At 39.6% G+C, this 16937-nt stretch overlaps 2 protein-coding genes across 3 annotated transcripts in view; one reads left to right on the plus strand and one right to left on the minus strand.

The window, feature by feature from the left end:
- Positions 1-16937, plus strand: part of LOC149231696 (uncharacterized) — a 240483-nt gene that overhangs the window by 219706 nt on the left and 3840 nt on the right. The window lies entirely within an intron of this gene.
- Positions 8152-10539, minus strand: LOC149231697 (uncharacterized). The gene is made up of 2 exons (XM_089376346.1): positions 8454-10539; positions 8152-8329 (listed from the first exon to the last, which is right to left on the minus strand). The coding sequence occupies exon 1, from the start codon at positions 10359-10361 to the stop codon at positions 8673-8675; it is 1689 nt and encodes a 562-aa protein (XP_089232472.1). The 5' UTR covers positions 10362-10539; the 3' UTR covers positions 8152-8329; positions 8454-8672.

Consider the following 16937-nt stretch of genomic DNA (forward strand, 5'->3'; position numbering starts at 1 on the left):
AAAAGGTGAAAGAAAATCGTCAGCATTAAAGCTTTGAGGACAAAGCTTTTGAAGGAAGGGGCAATGTTACGAATATAAATTATATAAAATAAAATGAATATAAATAAATATAAATAATAAATGATAAATAATCAAAATAATGATTATTTTAAATAGTCATTAGTTAAGTGAAAAGGTATGTCTAAAAGACATGCCCAATCATTAAAGGACACCTACCTAGGTATATAAGCAAGGCCTCATTGTAACATCCATCATCCTTGTACATTTCATATATTAATAAAATATTATTTGTAAATACAAAGCACAAACACTCTTAAGTTTTATTGCTTCAAGCCTTCATAACTGATTATAATGAACCCAAAACAGATATATACTAGGCAGTCAAGCCTGGTCAATGTGATAATGTAACAATAGAAGATCTTGAACCTGGTTAGGTCTTGATTATAGTCCACATTAGCCCATTCAGTTTCCTTCAACAGGGTTTCCAATCACTGTGGCTAGCATCCTTCTTCATGTTGCCTGTCATGACTACCTGTAACTTGATTTGCTGTGGGAATAAGGCCTAATGGCTCCTCTAACTAGCCCAAAATAGGCCTGTGGTCCTCCTGTAATTACTTCAAGGCTTGTGGCCTATCCAAACAGGGAGAAAACTACTCAAGCCATCCACCAATATGCCTTGGCCTGCCCCTGTTGCATTACGGACCCATCAAATCCCACAAACAGACCTCCAAACAACCCTTAGCTACCTTAGCCTTGACCTCCTTGTGCTACGGCTGCCATAGAAGATGATACCTTTGAGTTTGATGCCCATACGGTGTGTCTAATGAGGATGGAGGACACCTATATATATAACAATTTGTCCTTATGGAGGTGAAGCCAACCTTGACACTTGGAGGCAAATTTGAATTTCAAATTTTCAATTTTCCCACCTTAATAAGATCATGTCTTGTAGAATTTCTTTTAAATAAATAAATATTTTTCCTTATCCAAATTCGGTGATCTTTAGGTCGATTTTGGTCCTCTCGAAAAGAGGAATTCAATGCCACAATTATCTTCCCCAAAGGAGTTGTCCAAAGTGGAATTTGGCCCTAGTTGTCAATTTTAACACTCCCTCTCAACTAGGGAGAATTCCACCTGACAAATCATCAGCCATTGGGACTGATGTTGAGGGATGATTCTATGGAGGGTCACTGCTACAAAGAAACTTGGGAGACAGAAAGTGACCGATGAAACCACTTGTAGGAGGGGATGAATGCAAGGTTTTTGAAAGGGGGTAAATGGTAGATGGAGAGAAGTATTCCAACAAGGAGACATGAAACAACTTAGAGCAGATTGTGGGGGGGTCGAGGGATGAGGAAACCCGGGGCCCCAATCAAGAACAAGGAGTAGGGTTGTTTCGAACATGATTTGCTTGAGAAGTAGTGACATCAAGATATGATTTCCAGTCATAATTGTGAGATGTCGAGGATGAAGTACCAACATTCTTAGGATCTTTGCGGATCCCAGAGCCTGACAACCTAAAATATAGATCTTTAGAAACCTAATAACTTCCGAAGATGTCCAACTTGCATAGAGGTACGCAGCTGGAGATAGGTAATAGAGGGGAAGTACCTAGTGACAGAGGATTCATCCAGATTTGGATCCCCTTTAAAGAGTCTCCAAATAATCTATTTGTTCCCCTCCATGACTTGGATATCAGTAAGGATGAATCATAATCCAACCTGGGGAACTGACTTGCATGGGATTTGTAGATGCCTGGCACCATCTTCATTTGTTCTAACTTCTATTTGCTGGGTGAATTTATTTACTTGTGTATTGTGTGGAACATTTGCTGCATCTAGTGGCACCATATCCTCTGTTTGGGAATTGGGGTAGCACCTACAGCGCAATTGACCACTTGCTTGATTGCTGGTATGGGCAATATGTTGGTGCTCTGTCTAATCATTGAGTAATAATACGTCTACAACAATATTATGATTGTATGGAATCACTGGTTGGTTTTCCTTGGTCAGTAGCTTGATTGGATTGCTGATATCCCCATGTTCCATTTGAATACTTTGTAACTGCTACAACACACAACACAATTGGCTTGGATAGTTGCTTGCAAGATACAACCATGCATCCCCCAAGTCTGTGCATTTGGCATTTACGTCCAACCATCTTCATACAAATGATTGATTATATTTGCTGAATGTCTCATGGTTGTGGTGATGGCAATGGCAAGAACAAAGCACCACACATCTTGTCTACTGCTTGACTAAATGTAAATTTTGGGCAGATGTGTGTTTATCAACCACTCAGTTTGAACATTTGATATAGAATATGGTTTACCAATAGCATTCTTTTATTCAGGGTTGTGGGGGAGCGCCCCCCCCTTCTCGCTCCCGCTCCCAATTTGCGCTCCCTAAAAAATAACGCTCCCTGCCTTTTCGGGAGTGTTTTCGAGAGCATTTAGCTTTTTTTGCAAAAAAAAATTGCAATAATGTTCCAAATGCAATTTTTTTTCCAGAGAAACAAATAAGTTTTGAGTGGGGCAGCTTAATGATCAAGCCTATGGCCCTAGTATTGATATGCGATTCATGGTAATGTTAAATTCTTAAAGTATAAGTTACATTCTCCTTGATGAAGATTAAGGAGAATGTCACCTTTACTTAAATTTTTAACATTACCATGAAATGACTCAGGATGTTTCAGAGTGGTTCTGACCTCATTGGATTTTATATGGAAAAAGTAGAATTTTAGATTTCATTCAAAATCCAAGAGACTTATCAATTTTTCAGGATTTCAAGATTGGGGGATTGCAATGTTTCCATTGATTTTTGTCATGTATTAGGGTATGGAACTTGTATTTAATCAAGAGCACCAATCCCTCTATGTGCCTTGATGTTAGTGACATTGGTTGTCAAACTCCTTTATCATGACCCTCCTAAAAATGTACGCATCACTCAAACAAAATCTTGACTTGACATGCTATGATTTTTCCATCTTATGTTAATGCTTAGAGGGCGATGTTCATGACAAAAATCCCTATACAGATACAGAGGTAATGACAAAGATACCTCTGGATATTAATGTTTAGAGGGTGATATTAATGACAAAGATCCTGATTTTCCAACAAGACTAAAAAATTAGACATTTCTCGTGGTGGCAAGAGGTCCAAGCATAAGCAATAGATAATAGATTTACTTGTCTTTTCTAGTTTCTAGTAGTTTTTATAGCTATTGACTCTTTCATATTTATTATGATATTTTTTTAAACAATATATTATGACAATTTAAGTTTGAAGTTGGCAATTATAACTCATTAGTAATTAATTATGAATATGATGCTTCATGAAAGTTGAAAGTTGTTTCATTTTATAACATTTCATTTCATGTTAGATATTATTTGTTGTAATGGTTACACTTAGCTTACAAGTACAACTTCGGTGATCGATGATGATAAATGTTATATATTGAATTTTGAAAGCTTGAAACTTTAAGATTTATGAATCATGAGACTCAATATGTTGTATGTTACTATGTTACTAACTTGTGGACATGGTTGATGAAGATTATAACTTCTAGATGATTGTTGTTATATGGTTCAATCTATGCTTCTTCTTTTTTATGTTTTTTATATCTAATTCATCATTCTACATGTTTTTGTTGACATATATGTATCAAAATATAATATATATATATATATATATATATATATTATATAAAAAACGCTCTGGGATTCGCTCCCAAACCGAGAGCTTTTGAAAATGTCGCTCCTGCTCCCAAGTAACACTGCTCTTATTATTTGATATGCTCATTTGATTACTTGCTGTGTACGCACTGTGTGCTATCATAGCAGTGTCCACACTTGCAATGAAAGTGTCCTTCGGGCTCTTTCACTCCGTCAGTTACCAACAACCCTCAACAAGGCAGCATATGAATACCCCTTGTGTTAAAATTGGCAACTAGGGCCAAACTCCATGTGGGTCACCTTATTTATGGCTGCTGATATTTTTCCTAGTTTCCTCTCGTCGAGAGGTGTAGGATTGATCTAAAGATCATCTGATTTCGACAAGTATTTATGGTGATATGAATTTATTTCTAATTACTTGACAAATTGTCAAGGTCGGCCAGCAGCTAAGTGTGTGGCACACATGTCCAACGTTTCATATAAATAGAAGAGAGGTTGAGTCATTTGCAACTCATCTCATCACTCATCTTCTCTCTCTCCTACGCATCAAAGAAGCCTCTCTCTCTCTCTCACGCATGTGGCTGGAAAAGAAGACGCAGTAGGGCAAGGCAGACGCAGGAAGAAGGATACAGGGACTGCAGGTCATCTCTTTGACCAATGTTGACCAAGCGTTGATCATCTAGGAGTGCGGATTTGGTGTGGTTGCCTCTCCTAGGTAGGACGCAGATTTTGGCACGAAAATCGAGGTGATTTGACTGCTCGAGTTTGGGGCAGCAAGTTGACTTCAGTCAACTGCAGTTTGACTATGTTTTCAGAGCTGTTCAAGGGCTGTTTCTTCATGCTGTTCGAGGGTTAGTTGACCAGAAATTGACCAAACATATTGGAGGTCAATTTCCACTCGTTTGACCAAGTTCGACTTTGCTGATCTAGGGTTTGCTACTGCTGATATAAAATTACAGAATTCTGATTTCGTACTATTTCTCTCTACTGAACTATTGAAGATAAAAGAAGATTTGATCAAAGGGTTTCCCCGCATTGGGCTTTGTCCCTGGCTAGCTGCCACATCTTGTGTCTCTTGTCTTGGCTTGTTTTCTGTCGATCATTTAATGTTCTATCTGCACTTTACTTTATGTATATGTGATTGCTAATCTGTGGGTAATAAGAAGAAAAATAAGTAAACTGCTTTAAGCATAGAACATACCATAATTTAACACATTGTAATTGTATTATAGTTATAGTGATGCAAACGAGGATGAATAGAGATTGCGTATTTAAATAAACAGAATTGCAGAGTGCACTTGAATCTGTTGCTGGGCATTGGCCTTGGCACCAAAACCAAATAGGCTGAGCAGTGAAACCAGATTTGCACAAAACTATTTCATTCAATGGTAATGTATTCAAATTGAAGAAGCTTGATCTCAGATTGAGAGTAATTGTAGGGACTTTTACATCTTTTATTCCGCTGTAAAGATCTGTGTTGGTAAGATGGACAGACCATAGGCCTACCATTATTGGATGAGCCTGCAGGTAACCCTTGTTATCTCGTAGTTCCAATGTGCCGGTTGCATTCAAGCAGAATGCATACAGATGGTTGGTGAATGCTTCCTTTGCATTCATTTTCCATAGCCTGTTTAACATATTGCAAGTGTTTCAAGTCACTTTTGGATTTATCTTATGTTCTTAGACGACTTGATATGATGAACTCTGGTGTTGCATTTTCAGTTTTGAAAATTACTCTATATTAGTGAATTTTCTGCTTGCTGAATCCTATAACATGTGTGAATACTTCAATCACAAGTATGGATCTGAATTATATGGGTGTCTAACTTGAAAAATGGATGCCATTTGTGAAAAATAGCTCTTCTGAGCATCTTAGTAGGTAATAATAGACAGAAAGGACGCTGTGAAACTCAAGCATCCACTACAATGAAAAGAGTGAAAAAAGCAATGGAAGTTATGTTCAATCCCTGAAAACAAGTCTTAGGCACATGACATTTATAAAAAACAGGTGTGTTGAAAGTTGAAACATGATCCTATTCTTACTCTCCACTTTGTGCACATTTTGTGAGACGGAGCCCAAGGATTGCCAGAGTTTACAGAAAATGGAAATCTTGAGGCAGTGCCTCTTTCCATCTTACTTCAACTGCCTTCAGTAATGGAGGCATTTGGGATGTGTCAGTTGTTGAAGGTAATGCCTCTTTCCATCTTCAAATCATATTTGAAAAATAAAAACATCATATTTGATTCAAAACCCACCAAGAGGCACCGCAGACCCCATCTCACCAATCCCTAAACAAAGAAGAAATGAAAACAAACAACTAAATCCAAAAAACAAAGCAATCCTTGCCATGACTGGGTGGAGATGGAACAACAGCACTTTTGGGATCTATCCATTAACCTTCAAGACCAAGACAAAAATCTGTAGCAATACAGGCTCTGTAACTTCATAGAAACTGAAAGAAGATCATGGTCTATGAACCTAACACTTCTTTAAAATGCCTCCAAACGGGGAGACCGTGCAATCATGATTTTGATAATACATGGCCAAGAACTGAAACAACCTACCAATGCATATCTCATACCTGGCAAAAGAATAGATGTTTTACCAAGAACTACAGCCAAATACAAACAAAACTGTGCTGGCCAAAGACCATGAGGGAGCTTGAAGATTGGCACCTAGATAGAAACTGCTGCACCAAACACATGAAACTGCCTCGAAAGTTTTGGCAACTGGATCTCAAATGACAAAACATGCAATGAGGGATAGATTGCAGAAACTGCTAGACATAAAGAACAAAAAGCAGTTGAAAACATAGCCAAACCTAGTTGCACTCTAGGCAACCTGTTTAGGACTCCCCCACAGTTGGAAATTAACAAATTGCAGTGGCAGATTCACAGCAAAGCTTCAAGAAATGACATTCAGAACCAAGCAGGATCAGGAGCAGTCTGGAGGCTGTCCTTATTATTGAAAAAAATAACTTCTTACTTTAGAAACAGTTAAACTAATTTGACACTTTAAGTCTGCTCCTCTCTTGTGGATGGGTTTATTCTTTTTATGTTTTGTTAAAATTGGCATCTAGGGCCAAATTCCACCTTGGGACAGCTCATATGATGGAGATGATTATTGCATTGGATTCCTCTTTTCGAGAGGTCCAAATTCGATATAAAGATCATCTCATTCAGACAAGCAGAAGTGGAATATTCAATTTATTCTCTCTCATGCACAAATTGTCAAGGTCAGCCTCTGTCAAATGTAGGCTCAAGAAGCCCAATGGATGTGTCTCCTCACCCTCAACAAATTGTATAAATAGGAGTGACCTCTCTCCTCATTTGGACATCACTCACTCACACATCATTCTCTTTATCCACATCAGATTAGTTCGTACAGCTTGGGATCTTCTCTCTCTCTCTCACATGTGTGGCAAGGAGGCTGAAAATTTCAGAGACTAAGAGCAGGCCGAAATTCCAGATTGCAGACCAGCGTTGACCGGTGTTGGCCAAGGATAGTTTGACCTGTTTTGACTGCATTTTCTTGGGCAGAATTCTGATTTCTTGAGGCCGTATTTGCTGGCACAAAAACCGAGGCATTTGGAGCAGTTTGACCTGTGTTGACCGCAAGCATTGACTGAAGTTTGACTGAGTTTGACTGAGGCTGTGTGGACTGTTTTGAATTGACTTTGCCCCTTCTTGGAGGCCGAGTTGACTACCTTTGACCGAGCTGCAAAGGATAAGTTTTGTCGCTGATTTGATGAGCATTGACTTTTTGGTTAGGGCTGAAGTCGACTGCTTTTGACCAATGTTGTTAAAAGCGCGATCGGGATTTAATCGGCGCCGGGAAAAAATCGGAAAAATCGTTAAAATCGGGAAAAAATCGGAAAAAATCGGGAAAAAATCGTTTGGCACAAAAATATTCATTTTTTTTCATTTTTTTTAATATCTAAACCATCTACAACATAAAATAAATACATTGACACATAAATATGATAAAAAAACTAATATATAAGATGTTTAATATCATTTCTAGCGCTAAAATCACACATAACATTGAATCATGTCCTGAATAGTAAGTCCTGAGTCCCAACTCAGCCTCAAAATATCAACAAAAAATATGATAATGTATCTCATCATGTCATAATGTCATATACAATAAAATGAAAGTCTAAGACTCTAATCCTATTGATTTCCTCTGCCCCTCTTGCGAGAAAATGTCACTGCTTTCCCTTTCCCCCTAGATGAAGATGCTGGTGCCTGTGGTGGTGGAAATGGCAGTGGAGTCTGACGTGCTCTAGAAGCTGAAGAAGTAGCTGTAGAAGTAGCAGCTACTGTAGGTAGACAGAGACCACGTCCTCTAGTGGTAGCCCGGGTAGGCGGTGTCACCTCCTCCTCCTGCTCCTCCAACTCCTCCTCCTCCTGCTCCTGCTCCTGCTCCTCCTCCTCCTCCTCCTCCCCCTCCCCCTCCTCCTCCCCCTCCTCCTGCACTAACCAATCCTCAGTGGGATCCATGAGAGGCCTCTCGGTCTCAACCCTCCATTCAGCAGTGGTGTCAATCTCATCCAATGAGATGGCTTCCATATCAGGTGTCTTGTCTAGTTGCCTCACCCACAATCGAAGATTGTAGTAGACATAGACCATGTCATTAAGTCTACGGGACTCCAACCTGTACAAAGTTCATGAAATAATAATTAATAATTAATATTATAAAAAAAAATATTGTTTAATGAATTCAAAAATTTATTTGGAAATTTGCAATATTTTAAATGTTTAAGTGTTAAGTTGTTAACCTATTGCGCTTCTTGTTGTGTATTTTTTCAAATACACTCCAATTGCGCTCACATCCCGAGGAGCTGCATGTTTGGCTGAGGATGCGTATGGCAAGCTTTTGCAAAAGGGGTACTCTGCCACCATACATCTTCCACCATGCGGCTACAACAAAATTACAAATAAACATAAGAAAAAAATGGAATTTGAAGAGACAATGAAATTTGAAACAAAGTTACAAACTAAAAAATACCTGGCATTTTGGCCGTCCTATCAAAGATAGCCATATCAAAGCCAAATGTGCCACCTGACATCTGATACGTCTCAATTTGTTTAGAGATCTCCATACGTTGTTCTGGAGTTCTCACCATCTTCTGGACACAGGTTAATAATCCATCCATGATCTCAGCATCAAAATCAAACCCACATGCATAAGAAAATGTAGGGTTCAGGAAAAGCCCAGCAGCATGAATGGGACGATGGAGTGTGTTGTTCCATCGCTCATCAATGACCTTCCATAGAAGGAGTTGTCTCTGGAACCCATCATCTCCCTTGTCATCATAGTAGGACCGAATGGCTTCTTTGGCCCTGTCCATGGCTTCATACAAATAGCCCATTGCGGGCTTCTCACCATCTACCAACCGAAGAACCTTTACCAAAGGTTCAGTGACAGCGCACACCTCCTGCACTCTCGCCCAGAAGTCTTCTTGGTATGAAACAAGTCTGCAGACGGCCTCTCCTTCTGGTTTGCGGCTCATTGGCGAAGAACGCCACTCCTCTGAAAGAAACATTCTCTTCAAATCCCACATAGATTTCAAGAGGGATTGAAGAGATATGAAACTCGTCGCAAACCGTGTAATGGCGGGGCGCACCAACTCTTTGTTGTTGGTGCATTTTCTCATCAAGCTAAGCACAGATGTGTGATTGTAAATAAATTTTGTGATGCTTTTTGATGAGTCAACAGTCTCTTTGACAAAGGGAATTTTCCCTATGTCCTCTAACATCAAATCAATACAATGGGCAGCACAAGGTGTCCAAAATAAAGTAGGATGCCTGTCCATAAGCATTCTACCAGCAGCAACATAATTTGCAGCGTTGTCCGTTATGACTTGGACAACATTTTCTGCACCCACCTCCAAAATAAACACATCCAGCAAATCACATAAATTTTTTGCATCTTTGATTTGATGAGTTGCATCAATAGATTTGATAAACATAGTCCCCCTGGGACAACTAACCAAGAAGTTTATAAGGGTTCTCCCCTTTTGGTCAGTCCAACCATCTGACATAACAGTGCATCCTGTTTGTGCCCAGGATTCCCTAAAATCCTCCAATCTTTGGGTGCAGTCACGCTTTTCATCTTGAAGAAGCCAGCCTCTGAAATCATGAAGAGAAGGGATTTTGTACCCCGAGCCAACACTGGCAATAGCATCAACAGTAGGTTGGAAAAATGGATTATTCCTTACAATGCTGAAAGGAATATCACTCCAGAGGAGAAATTTTGTCATCAACTTGTCAGCTTGTTCTTTTTCAGTTCTTTTCATCATTGAACCGATAGTTGGTTGTGCACCAGGTGTGGTTCGAGGAACAAAAAATGATGATGCAGCTACCGGATTGACTGACGCTGCAGTAGAACCAGTGCCACTTGGCCCACTTCCTTCAGCTGACCTTTTTAGTTGCCTTTTGAGTTCTTCTTTGGCCTCTTTAGAGTGCTCTAATTCTCCCAATGCTCTCATGGCTTTTCGGATAATTTCAGCATTTGTATTAGGACAGGGCACCACATCACGTCCAGGGATTTGTGCAAGGTGGAACTTCAACCTGTACACCCCCCCGAATATCTCCTTTCCACACAACTTGCAATACAAGTTTTGTCTATCATTCGGAGTTTTAGGGTCACCATATTCCCAGAAAGGATCCAATTTCCTTGGCATGTTTGTTTTTGAATTTTGAATTTGCAAACCTATGGAAAAAATTAAAAATAAGGATTAGGAAATAGGAATTTAGGATTACATAATACAAATTACAATTTAGCATTTGCAAAATTACAAGTTAATTATTTCCAAAATCCCAATTTCTAAACCCAAGTTACCCAACCAAATGCCAATGGCAAATGCAAAAAAACAATGAAAATTCAAAAAAAATAAACAATGTTTAAAGAAAATGAGAAAATAAAAATAAAAAATTGGTTCTCATAGTCATGACTCATAACAAATAACCCATCCCAAATCAATGAAAAATTTCCAAAAATTCTTTAAAAACAATGAAAAACAAAGTTTTTATAGAAGCAAAACAAAAAAAAATTAATCTACATACCTGGTTTATGGACAAATTGGTGATCTTGGCTTGGATTCCTCCTAAAATCGCTTGGATTCGCTCCCAAATCCGACGGCAACCCTCTCCCTCACTTCTTCTCCTCCTCCTCCGCGCGGACTGCTCAATGAAATAAAATAAAAATCGATTTTCCATATAAAATGCCCGCTGCCCGCGCCTCTGGCGATTTTTACCGAAAAAATCGCGATTTTTTTAAAAACTCGCGCCTATAAAAAAAAGTGCCGATTTTTATCGATAAAAATCGCGATAAAATCGGATTTGCGAAAAAATCGCGATTTTCCGATAAAATCGCGATTTTAACAACACTGCTTTTGACTGCTGATTTTGACAGTGCTGTTTTGACTGTGTATTGGGCAAATAAATTTGGTCTATGTACTCTCTCTTTTTGCTGAATTTTTGAATAATAATAAAAAGATTTGATCAAAGGGTTTTCCCCACATTAGGGTTTTTCCATGGCATCCGCCAAATCTGGTGCCCTCTTGTCTTGGCTTGTTTTTTGCATATGTTTTTATGTTCTATCCATTGTTTGAAAATCCGGCCGGCTCGGAACCGACTCGGCGGAGTTGGTCCGAGCCGGGAAAAAAATTTCAACCTGGCAGAAAATTTGGTTTGGTCGGCCGAGTTATGACTAACCCGGCCGAGTCATAGCATGACTCGGCCGAGTCAGTCATAACTCGGCCGGATCCGTAACTACTCGGCCGGGTAGCTGACAGTGGCCAATGAACCATAAAAACATGCATTTTTTTTATTTTTATTTTTTTTCTAAATGTGGGGGACTCCAAAGGGGTTTATGAATTAGTTTGCTGGTATTTGGTGTCCATTCCCCTCTCCCAAACCCTAGTATTTGATCATATTACCCTACTAAGGCTATGCTATTCATGGTAATGTTAAATTCTTAAAGTAAAAGTGGCATTCTCCTTAATCTTCATTTTCATCCTTTTACTTAAATTCTTAACATTACCATGAAATGACTCGGGATATTTGAGAGTGGTTCCGGCCTCATTGGATTTCATATGGAGAAAGTAGAATTTTAGATTTCATTCAAAATCCAGCAGAGTTATCGGTTTTTCAGGATTTCAAGATTGGGGGATTGCAATGTTTCCATTGAATTTTGTCATATATTAGGGTATGGAACTCGTATTTAATCAAGAGCACCAATCCCTCTATGTACCTTGATGTTAGTGACATTGGTTGTCGAACTCCTCCGGGATTCGATCCCGCTCCCGTTTTCGCTCCTGCTCCTCGCTTTCACTCCTGCTCCCAATTAACACTAAGCCAGATGATGTTGGCAACTCTAGCAGTAACCAGTAGTACTGATCACAGACTTTTGTTGTAAAGGCCATTTCTAGCCTCCTTGGTTATGTGTTTTTGTTTTGATCTCTATATCATCATTGTGTATGTATTGGACAGTGCACTGGGTGCCATTTTAATATAATGGATATATTCATGACCCTACTTTGATCATATGTTGTCTTCTATCTATATTCTAATGTTGTGTGTTTGGAAACATGAATGAAAATCTTTACAATTATGTGTTTTTATAAAAAATAAATATTTAATATATTTTTTACAATGGCCGAATCATTGAAATCGAGCCGGCCGAGTCGATACCGAGTCGAAGTCGAAGTCGGAATCGACCTTTGGCTGAGTCGGAGTTTTAAAACATTGGTTCTATCTGCATTTACTGTCAATGTGATTAAGTTAATGTGATTACTATTGGAAATAATTGGAAATTGTCATTGCAATGCTAAAGGAACATTGAAGTAAATTGTGCTAAGCATAGAACATACCATTGTTATCTAAAATTAACATGGTATCAGAGCTCAAGTCAAGACAAAGCCCAAGCAAGAGTGAGGAAAAACAATCACTAAGGGAAGCTGTTAGACAAGGACTTGGAACTAGTCCCAATGACGACTACATCTTACTTCAAATCCGAGGACAAGCTTAAGGACAAATCCGACTATCATGCATGGAAGATGTCTCTAGATTTGACTTTGGAAGAAAATGATGCTATGGACTATGTCAAAGAAAGATTAGTGGAACCTCCTTCAAATGCATCCGCTGTTGCACAAACAAAGTACAAGAAAGGTAAGGTTAAAGCTAAGAAAATTATTGTTGATTCTATTCACAAGCCTTTGGTTGGCTATATTTCTGATTTGGAAACATCTAAGGAGATGTATGACACGCTGATTGGGATGTTCAAAGTAAATAATGCAAATCAAGTTCTCTTTCTCAAGAACAAGGTGAAAGACATCAAAATGAATAGAGGAGAATCCATCCAATCCTACTTCATGAGGATTACCGAAATCAAGAATGATCTCCTATCTATTGGAGAAGTTATTGGTGACAGGGAGCTCACTCTTATTGCACTTGGAGGCCTTACAAGAGAATGGTATGTGTTTAACACTACCATCTTCAACAATGACGGGATTCCAGGATTTGATAAATTATTGGCTAGATGCACTCAAGAAGAAATTAGGATGACGGAAAGAGACAAGCCCTCAAATGGAAAAAATCCTTCCGCCTTCTCCGCTCATGCTAAAAGGAAGAACAAAGCTGGTCCAAGAAGACAAGGTCAAGGGTTCAAGTCGGGATTCAAAGAAGGAAGAAAGGAAGATGCTTCAATTGCAACAGGTTTGGCCACTTCGCCAGAGAGTGTCCTCACAAGAAGGATACTCCAAGAGATGATGACAACAATAACAACAATGGCAATCAAAGGAACAACAAGTTCAACAACAAAGGAAATAGGAATGCTCCTGCTACTCGAAATGGAAATGGTTGTCCTCCCAAGAAGTCGAGAAACTCCAGGTATGAAGAAGTTAATGTTGTAGAAAAGCAAAAAGAATTTTATCTCATTTCCACCCTCACCACCGCCTCTCCTTCCGATACATTGGATCATTGGTTGATTGATAATGGTGCCTCAAAGGATTTCGCTGGGTACAAGGAGGCCCTTTCAAACTTGATTGAAAAGAAGACTAATATGGAGATTATACTTGGGGATAATGCCACTTATCCCGTGAAAGGAATTGGGACTGTTACTTTTCACTTAAATCAAGGTCAAACCCTTCATCTACATTTGAAAAAGAACCTAGTCTCTATTTTTGCGATGGAAGATAAAGGTTTCAAGGTGACATTCGTTGATGGGAAGGTTCATGTTTAGCAAAGGAACCCAAAAGATGCATTCACTCTTGGATTCAAGGTTGAAGGTCTTTATCAGGTTGGAGGAAGTCCATTGGGAGCAATGACTTGCGATACTTCTCTTCAATCCGAATTATGGCATTGAAAATTTGCTCACCTTCATTACAAAGCCTTACCTAATGTAAGGAAGATGGTCACAAGTGTGCCCAAATTCAACTTACATCATGAAAGAGTTTGTTAGGGTTGTGCAGCTGGAAAACATACAAGGAGACCATTCCCCTCAAGTCAAGTCAAAGCCAAACTACCGATATTCTTCAATTGGTCCATTTTGATCTATCAGGTATGTTGCTCGTAACATCTTTGGGAGGATATTTGTACTATGCAATTTTTGTGGATGACTTCTCTCGCAAAACATGGATCTATTTCTTAAAGAAGAAGGACAAAGTGTTCAAATGGTTCCTCTCTTTCAAAGCCTTGGTCGAGAATCAAACAGGGAAGAAGATCAAAATATTGAGGACTGATAATGGAACCGAATATGAGTCAAATGAATTCAATGACTATTGTAGAGAAGTTGGCATTAAGAGGGAGACCACTACTATATATACTCCTGAACAAAATGGAGTTGTCGAAAGGAAGAATCGAACTATCATAGAAGCCACCCATGCCATGCTTCATGACCAAGGCCTACCGAAGTTCTTATGCGAAGAAGTTGCCAATACTATTGTGTATATTCAAAATAGATGCCCACATCAAGCATCGAACTTCGAGATAGCCGAAGAAGTTTTCATCGATAAAAAACCTGATGTTTCTCATTTCAGAATTTTTGGTTGTCCCGTATATTTTCATGTGCCGAAAGAGAAAATAACCAATCTAGATGCATCTGGGAAGAAAGGAATGTTTGTGGGCTACAGTGAAACTTCGAAGGCATATAGAATTTATGTGCCTAGTCAAAAAGAAGTAGGAATAAGTCATGATGTCACTTTCGATGAATATCCTGCCTTTAGGAAAGTCCGAGATCTTCCTATCCCTAGGAAGGACAATGATGATGATGCAGGAAAGCATGATGAATCTTCGACTGATGACCTGATGCCCATTGTTGAAGGTTCGATGGATCCCATTGATCCACCTTCTAGTGAGCCCTCTACATCAAGAAAAAGACCATTGTGGCTCAAAGGTACTCTTGAAGATGCTGAGAGACATATTGCACCGAGGGGGACATTTGAAGGAGCCGTGAAACAAGTCTGGAAGGATGCAATGAACAAGGAATATGAATCAATCATGAAGAATGATGTCTGGGATGTGGTTCCTAGACCCAAGGATAAGTCTGTGGTCACTTCAAAATGAATTTACAAAATCAAACATGGAGCTAATGGGAGTGCTGAAAAGTTCAAGGCTAGGTTCATTACTCAAGGCTTCTCTCAAAAGGGAGTAGACTATGATGAGATATCTGCACCGGTTTCCCGATATACCACCATCCATTCGATCATAGCTTTTGTTGCCTCGCAAGGTTGGAGCCTACACCAAATGGATGTCAAAACTGCTTCTTGCATGGCTTGCTTAAAGAGGAAGTCTATGTAGAACAACTTGAGGGGTTCAAAGTTCAAGATCATAAGACACATGTATGAAGGTTGAAGAAAGCCCTCTATGGGTTGAAGTAAGCCCTTAGGGCTTGGTATGAGAGGATTGATAGTTATATTATGAAGCTGGGATTTACAAGGAACGATGCTAACCCAAACCTATACTTCAAGGTTGAAAGGGATAGGCTTCTCATTCTGGGCCTTTATGCGGGTGATCTATTTCTCACAGGTGATAACCCTCTCATTCATCAATGCAAGAGGGAGTTGGCTTCCGAATTCGAGATGAATGACCTAGGATTGATGCACTACTTCCTAGGACTGAAGGTCTAGCAAAAGCTAGGTGAGATTTTCCTTTCTCAAGGAAAATACATTGTGAAGCTGCTTGAGAGATGTGGAATGGTGGATTGTAAGTCTGTGTCTACTCCGATGGAACTCAACTTCAAGAAGCTATGTGGAAGTGTTGTTGGGCCTGGATGAGCAAACCCTTTTGAGCATTGCCAACTTATGGGGAACTTGATGTTCTTGGTAAATTCTTGTCCTAACATATGCCTCGTTGTGAACACATTGAGTCAATTTATGGTCGAGCCTCATCACATTCATTGGATTGCTGCTAAGGATCTCTTAAGATATCTCCGAGGCACAATCCACTATGGTCTGAGATACACTGTCGGGAATTTGAGATCATGGATATTCAGATGCTGATTGGGGGTGGCATTGTGGTGGATCATAAGAGCACGTCTGGGTGTTGCTTCTCATTAGGGCCTGCTTCAGTATCTTGATGAGCAGGAAGCAGAAATCAGTGGCTTTAAGCACCACTGAGACCGAATACTTTATTGCGAGTATGGCCTATTGTGAAGTTGTTTGGTTGAGGAAGCTATTCAGTGAGCTATTTGAGCATGTGCTAGATACCATCGTGATCTTCTGCAACAACCAAAATGGGATTTGCCTTTCATAGAATTTCGTGTTTCGCGTTCGCTCCAACCACTTTGATATCAGGTACCACTTTATCCGAAATATGGTACAATAGGGAGCAATAAGGATCCAACACATCAGGACGGATGAGTAGGTCGCAAACATTCTCACGAAGCCCTTGGGAAAGGTCAAATTCTTAACCTTTTGAGAGAGACTTGGAGTCGTGGAAAGACCCTCCTATGAGGGTCCTGTATGATTTGGACATTGAGGTCTGGGAGCTCTTGGGGGCTTGGGGTACTTCTTGGAGCTATGAGCGACCATAGAGTGAGTGGTTCACCTTCCCCTAGTGGTGTGCTATGTATAGGGTGAGTGGTTCACCTTCCCCTGTGATACCCCATGATGGTTGACATGTGTGTACTAGTGTAGGGCAAGTGGTTCACCTTCCCCTACTATTACAGACACATGTATGTAGGGTGCGTGGTTCACCTTCTCCTACGATTGACATATGCATAGGATGAGTGATTCACCTTCTCCTATGGCATATGAGCA

This window comes from Pinus tabuliformis, chromosome J (assembly GCF_031772625.1).
Source record: "Pinus tabuliformis cultivar Carrire ecotype Pingquan chromosome J, CPIR1, whole genome shotgun sequence".
NCBI lineage: Eukaryota > Viridiplantae > Streptophyta > Pinopsida > Pinales > Pinaceae > Pinus > Pinus tabuliformis.